Source organism: Carlito syrichta, unplaced genomic scaffold (assembly GCF_000164805.1).
Source record: "Carlito syrichta isolate Samal-C Ts95f unplaced genomic scaffold, Tarsius_syrichta-2.0.1 Scaffold123630, whole genome shotgun sequence".
Lineage (NCBI taxonomy): Eukaryota > Metazoa > Chordata > Mammalia > Primates > Tarsiidae > Carlito > Carlito syrichta.
The window spans coordinates 89039-95775 of record NW_007067726.1 but is presented as its reverse complement, the minus strand read 5'-3'; the positions used below and the strand labels follow the sequence as shown (position 1 = coordinate 95775).

Genomic DNA, 6737 nt, shown 5'->3' with positions numbered 1-6737 from the left:
AAAAAAAAAAAAAAAGAAACTGTGAGATACCTCTGGTAACGGGTGCCAGGAAATATGGGCCACAAATATCATTATGGACAAAATGTGGCAGTGACTTAAATTCTGTACAAGGCTCTGCTAGTCATGTGGTCAATGTACAGGTACCAAAACCCTAAACTTATAGATGCGGACTGTAAAACTTGAAAGGTGAGCAGAACCATTTTAGAAAGGCCAGGGCCCAGCTCTGCTCCCTGGATTTGAATTCAGAAATACACTTCTTTCTACCAGTTCCTGCCTCTCCAGTAATTGGTGTTGCGGGTTAGCTGCTGAGCATTATTTGGACTGTAACAGGCCCAGGAATTCAAGGCTTCAGTGAGCCATGATCATGCCACTGCACTCCAGTTTGCGCAACACAGTGAGACCTTGTCTTTTTTTTTTTTTTTTTTTGAAAGAAAGTAGGATTTATTGAGAGGACAGAAAAGTTCCCACAGTGGGACAGTGGGAAGGGACCCTAGGGGGTTGCCAACCTTGTCTCTTAAAAAATAAAAAATAGGCCAGGCTCAGTGGCTCAACCTGTAATCCCGCGCCTTTGGGAGGCTGAGATGAGTGGATTGCCTGAACCCGCGGGTTCGAGACCCGCCTGGGCAGCGAGACCTCATCTCTACAATAAATTAAAAAAAAATCAGCCGGGCATGGTTAGTGCATGCCTGTAATTCCGGCTACTTGGAAGGCTGAGGTGGAAGGATCGCCAGAGCCCAGCAGGTTGAGGCTGAGGTGGCCGGAAGCAGCCACTGCACTCCAGTCTGGGCGACAGAGTGAGACTCCAACTCAAAAAAAAAAAATAAAAAAATAAAAAATAAAAAATAGTAGCTGGGTGTGGTAGCACGTGCCTATAGTTCCAGCTACTTGGAAGGCTAAGGTGGAAGGATCGCCAAAGCCCAGCAGGTCGAGGCTGCGGTGGCCATGAGCATGCCACTGCACTCCAGTCTGGGCAACAGTGAGATTCCTACTCAAAAAAATAAATAAATAAAAATAAAGGCCAGGCTCGGTGGCTCAGCCTGTAATCCCAGCACTTTGGGAGGCCAAGGTGAGTGGATTGCCTGAGCCTATGGGTTCGAAACCCGCCTGGGCAACTTGGTGAGACCGTGTCTCTACAATACATAAAAAATTAGCCGGGTGTGGTAGCGCGCACCTGTAGTTCTGGCTACTTGGAAGGCTGAGGCAGAAGGATTGCTGGAGCCCAGCAGGTCTAGGCTGCAGTGGCCGGGAGCATGTCACTGCACTTCAGTCTGGGTAACAGAATGAGACTCCAACTCTAAATAAATAAATAAAAATAGGCCAGGCTCAGTGACTTAGCCTATAATTCCAGCACTTTGGGAAGCAGAGGTGAGTGCGTTACCTGAGCCCGCAGGTTTGAGACCAACCCAGGCAACTTGGCAAGACCTTGTCTCTACAATAAATAAAAGATTAGCCGGGTGTGGTAGTGTGTGCCTATAGTTCCGACTACTTGGAAGGCTGAGGTGGAAGGATCGCCGGAGTCCAGCAAGTCGACACTGGAGTGGCCGTGAGTATGCCACTGCACTCCAGACTGGGCAACAGAGTGAGACTCCAATTCAAAAAATAAAAATAAATAAAATTAAAAAATAAGTGCTGCTGGACCTGCAGGTCTGTGTGGAGCCATGAATGGGGGTCTCTGTCCCTTCCCAAAAGAAACAGGATGGAGTCTGTTAAAGTTGTCAAGAATTAAGGCCTACTTTAAGAGATACCAAGTGAAATTAGAAGATGACGAGAGCCGGGCTCGGTGGCTCAGCCTGTAATCCCGCGCCTTTGGGAGGCTGAGGTGAGTGGATTGCCTGAGCCCGCGGGTTCGAGACCCGCCTGGGCAGCAAGACCTCATCTCTACAATAAATCAAAAAATCAGCCGGGCGTTTTAGTGCATGCCTGTAATTCCGGCTACTCGGAAGGCTGAGGCGGAAGGATCGCCTGAGCCCAGCAGGTCGAGGCTGCGGTGGCCGGGAGCGGCCACTGCACTCCAGTCTGGGCGACAGAGTGAGACTCCAACTCAAAAAAAAAAAAAAAAAAAGAAGATGACGAGAGAGTAAAACTGATTACTGTGCTCGGAAACGCTTGGTGATACAGGATAAAAATAGGTACAACACACCCAAATACAGGATGATAGTTTGTGTAACAAACAGAGATATCACCTGTCAGATTGCTTAATGCCCATATAGAAGGGGATATGATAGTCTTTGCAGCTTATGCACATGAACTACCAAAATATGGTGTGAAAGTTGGCCTGACAAATTATGCCTGCAGCATATTGTACTGGCCTGCTGCTGGCCCGCAGGCTTCTCAACAGGTTTGGCATGGACAAGATCTATGAAGGCCAAGTGGACGTGAGTGGAGATGAATACAAAGTAGAAAGCACTGATAGCCAACCCGGTGCTTTCACCTGCTGTTTGGATGAAGGCCTTGCCAGATCTACCACTGGGCAATAAAGTTTTTGGGGCCCTGAAGGGAGTTGTGGATGGAGGCTTGTCTGTTCCTTACAGTACCAAACGATACTCTGGTTTTGATTCTGAAAGCAAGGAATTTAATGCAGAAGTACAACGCGAGCACATCATGGGCCAGAACGTTGCAGAATACATGCGTTACCTAATGGAAGAAGATGAAGATGCTTTTTTTTTGAGCTGGAGTCTCACTCTGTTGCCCAGGCTGGAGTACATTGGCATGCTCAAGGCCACCGCCGCCTTGACCTACTGGGTTCAGGTGATCCTTCTGCCTCAGCCTTCCAAATAGCTGGAATTACAGGCATGCGCTACCACACCTGGCTAATTTTTTGATTTATTCTAGAAATGAGGTCTCACCAAGTTGCCCAGGCCAGTCTTGAACCTGTGGGCTCAGGCAATCCTCTCACCTTGGTCTCCCAAAGTGCTGGGATTATAGGCATGAGCCACTGCATCCGACAGATGAAGATACTTTCAAGAAGCAGTTCTCTCAGTACATAAAGAACAGTGTGACTCCAAATATGGAGGAGGAGACATACAAGAAAGCTCATGCAGCTATATGGGAGAATCCTGTCTGTGAGAAGAAGCCCAAGAAAGAAGTGAAGAAGAAGAGGTGGAATCATCCCAAAATGTCCCTTCCCAAAAGAAAGGTTGGGTAGCTCAAAAGAAGGGAAGCTTTCTCAGAGCTCAGAAGCAGGCTGCCAAAAGTTGAACCAAACAGTTTTCTATGAGGATATTTCAGATAAAGACAATAAACATGTTGACCAAGCAAACAAAAGTAAAAATAAAAATAAACAAAGGACAATGTATAGCTCATCAATAGCATATGTCATTTTAATGTAAATTCTTGGTTAACAACCTCAGTTCAAACTCTCTTTTCCTTTAAAAACCCATTTGAAATTGCTGCTAATCAGAGTCTACACTAAGAGTAACTTGAATCTGTGCTCCCGGGTTGCAGTCCTCAAACTTGGCCCAATAAACTTTCTACTTATATTACTCTTGCCTCAGTTTTTTCTTATAGGCTGACAGTCTTAAATGATCACAGCCATCCCCCTGGAAGATAGCCCCTGAAGCCCACTTACACCTCTGTCCCTCTCATCAGTACCAAGTCCTTGGATTCCCAGCTTGGAGCACCACACCCAATACTGGGAGGAGTAAGCCATTGTTCTCTCTGTCTCTGCAGCTTGTTCCTAACACCCGGATGCAGCTGTCTCAGGCCAGTTTTAGGGGAGGTCTGGAGGAAGCCTGCTCAGTTCAGTTTTCTCCTTGAACCTCTCCCTCAGAAGCTCTCACTGAAGCCCCTGACTAGCCCATCCACCTTCCTTGGGGAAGGGGAAGTGTGGACAAGGGGCGGGAGTCAGTGGTGAGGAGCTCTGGAGAGAAATAGCCAGTTTCTTTCCTTCCAGGGAAAAAGGCTCTGGACAGCCCTGCCTTGGATGGAGAGGGGGACATGCAGCAGATCCAAGGACTGGACTCATTGCTGGGCAGAAGCCACCATCTTGGAAACTGGCCAGGAGAAGGAATCAGATCCAAGGCAGAGCCCCTTGGGGAGGGGATCCTCTCATACTTTCAAATTGCTGGGATTCCCACCCAGACACCACTTGAAAGTTTTCAGGGACCAGGCCTGCCTCAAAGGAAAGGTTGAGAAAGAAGCAGCCTTTGTTCATCAGCCCATACAGTGTGGCAAGTAGGTAGCATGAGCGACAAATTAACCAGGCTCAGAGGTTAGATAACATACCCAAGGTCATGTAACCAGTAGGTGGAAGAGCCAGGGCTGTCACTCAGGACAGTCTTGCTTCAAAGTTCTGGCTCCTTCCCGTCAGGCAAAACAGGATCTGATGTGTAACAGGCCTGGGTGTTGGGTGGCAGGAAAGCAGGATACATGTGACCAGATCAGAAAAAGCAGGGGACAGAGGTTCAGGAGCACTCTTCAGCATGGCCCTTGCACCCTGAATAGTGATCACCTTGATTTATCTGTTCCTCCTACTAAGCTGCAAGTCCCTGGAAGGTTGAGGATAGAGTCCCAAGGCCTCTAGATCCACAGCACCCACGAGGTACTGTTCGCAGGGATATTTGCTGAATGCTTCAGTCCTGAGGCTTCCGAAGGGGACAGCAGGACAGAAATCAGGCAAAACCACCACAGTCAGCAGGTAAGGGTACAGACACAGGAAGTGGAAGGGACGAGAAGGAGTGAGGCCATGCTCAGGACATCATCTCTCTGGATAAATGCGTCTCCATATTACACAGAGAAGATCTGAGGCCTGGTGCCCCCATGCTCAGAGGTCACAGGCCTATAGCAGGTGAGTGATCTGTTTTGTTTATATACAAAAAAATCAAAGGTCAGAAATGTTGCCATGTGGTCTGATATGGCCTGATTTTGCGCGATAAAATAAATGTGCTTTCGGGGGTAAGAGCTAACCTTCCTTAGAGCTCTCCCAGCCCAAGGGGGCACCCAGGAGTCCACAGGAGAGGCTTGGAAGCTGGGGGCTGAGGGAGAGCTGAACTTGCCTAGGGAGGCACTGGGAAGCAGTGAGTGACAGAGTGACAGAGGACCCAGCCCTCGTCATCCCAATTCCATCTACTGGCCAGTCTGAACTCACTGGGTTTTCTCAGGAAATCAGTGAGCGATGTTAACGCACCGCATGCTTTCTAGCTTTCAGGAACCAGCAAGTTCAAAACGAACTCAGTGCTCTTGCCTAGAGGAGTGTGCATCTCCCGCCAACTCCGCCCACCCAACTTTACAAAAATGTACACACCAAGGCTAGTTCCTTGAGACAGCCCTGTTCCGGCTTCCTCTCCCTCTCCCCCTGCCCAGGCCCACACCCCGTCTGATGTTGGAAGCAGGGTCCTGACCACAGACTTATAATCCTGGCCCAGTTGGGTGGCAGGACAGGCCCAGGGTGTGCAGGCCTCCCCGCTGCCACTGGTGCTGAAGCTAGGGCCACTGACAGCTGCGATGCGAGCACACTCTACCTAACCGAGGCATGGTCACATCTGCCGCCTCACCTGGGGTCCTCCCGAGGACTGGGGACACCAGGGAGGCAACTTTACTTATTGCACAGCTGCAGAAGCAGCAGACCTACTGGGAACCCTCATCTCAGCCTTCCAGCCTCAGTTGCACTCCTTGCACTGAGGAAACAGGCCTAGGGGTAAAGTAGCAAGGAGCACAAACCGGGTTAGCCTGTGGCTGATGGAGATGGAGGGCACTGCTAAGTTTAGTGGCCTGGTTGGGGGAGACGGGGGCAGGTGCCCAAGTTTATTCCTGAAGGGATTCCAGCTCAGAGGCAGTGTCCGGGGGAGCAGAGTCCAGGCCTTGGCCCTTGCCCCTCTGGTTCAGGATAGACGTCTGAAAGCCCACCCTCCTGGCCTTCTGTGTGCCCCTAGGGGAAGAATCTACAGTCCTGGACCAGAACTCAGAGTCAGAGCAGGGCCGCTGCAGCCCCCAGCCAGAAGCCCCAGGCCGCTGGGCCAGACCAGCTTTTCCTGTGGCCCAGGTGCTGGGGGTTGGAGGAGCAAGGGGCGGGCGACCACTCCCCAGGGCGCGCCTTCCAGAGCTGGGGCAGCAGCGAGCCTTCCGGGGTCGGCTCCCAGCGAAGCCCTGCGGGACCCCCAAGTTCCTCTCCCGGGGGCTGCCCCGCCCCCCTCCTCCCAGGCCCGTACCTGAGGGGCCGGACACCCTGCAACCTCGCTTCCTGCCAACTCCGAGAGAGGAGCGCCCGGGCCCCCAGCGCCCCCGGGCTCCCGACGCACAGCCTCCCCAGGCGCAGCATCCCGGCGCGGACAGCCAAGGCTCGCTTCGCCCCGCGTACCGGCCGGAGGAAACTTTTAAAGCGAGCCGAGGCGGGGCGAGAGCCGAGCAGGCGGGGAGGCGGGGAGGGCAGCCTCTGCCTATGGGGTGCGGAGGACTCGGTCCCGGCGGGCGGGGCGGGGCGGGGCCCGGAGGTGGCGACTCTGCGCCGAGCCACCTTCCCCTCGGACCCTGGAAGGATCGTCCGGCTTTCCCTCCGGGTCCGAAGGTCCCGGCTGCAGCCCAAGACCAGCCCAAGACAACCACCAGGAGCCTGCATGTCGGGGGCGCTCAAGTTTGTTGATTTCAAAGAAACAGAGCCAGCGGAGCGTGGATGCGGGCCCTGATGGCCAGACCACGACCCGGCCAACCCCTGCGCCCCGTTTAGCGCGCAGGTCACGTGCCGGCCCCCGGGTTTGCGAGCCAGAGGCCAGAGGAGCCGGCGAAGCGCCCCTGCGGCGTGC

General features: G+C 52.5%; 1 protein-coding gene and 1 pseudogene across 1 annotated transcript in view; one reads left to right on the top strand and one right to left on the bottom strand.

Annotated features, from left to right (window-relative positions):
- ACSF2 (acyl-CoA synthetase family member 2) overlaps nt 1-6314 on the bottom strand; it is a 53675-nt gene extending 47361 nt beyond the window's left edge. The window contains exon 1 of the mRNA XM_008048479.2: nt 6147-6314. Within this exon, the coding sequence (XP_008046670.1) occupies nt 6147-6256 (110 nt within the window). The 5' untranslated portion in view covers nt 6257-6314. The remainder of the gene's footprint in view (nt 1-6146) is intronic.
- LOC103249861 lies at nt 2071-3198 on the top strand (annotated as a pseudogene).
- Nucleotides 6315-6737: the final 423 nt, after the last annotated feature.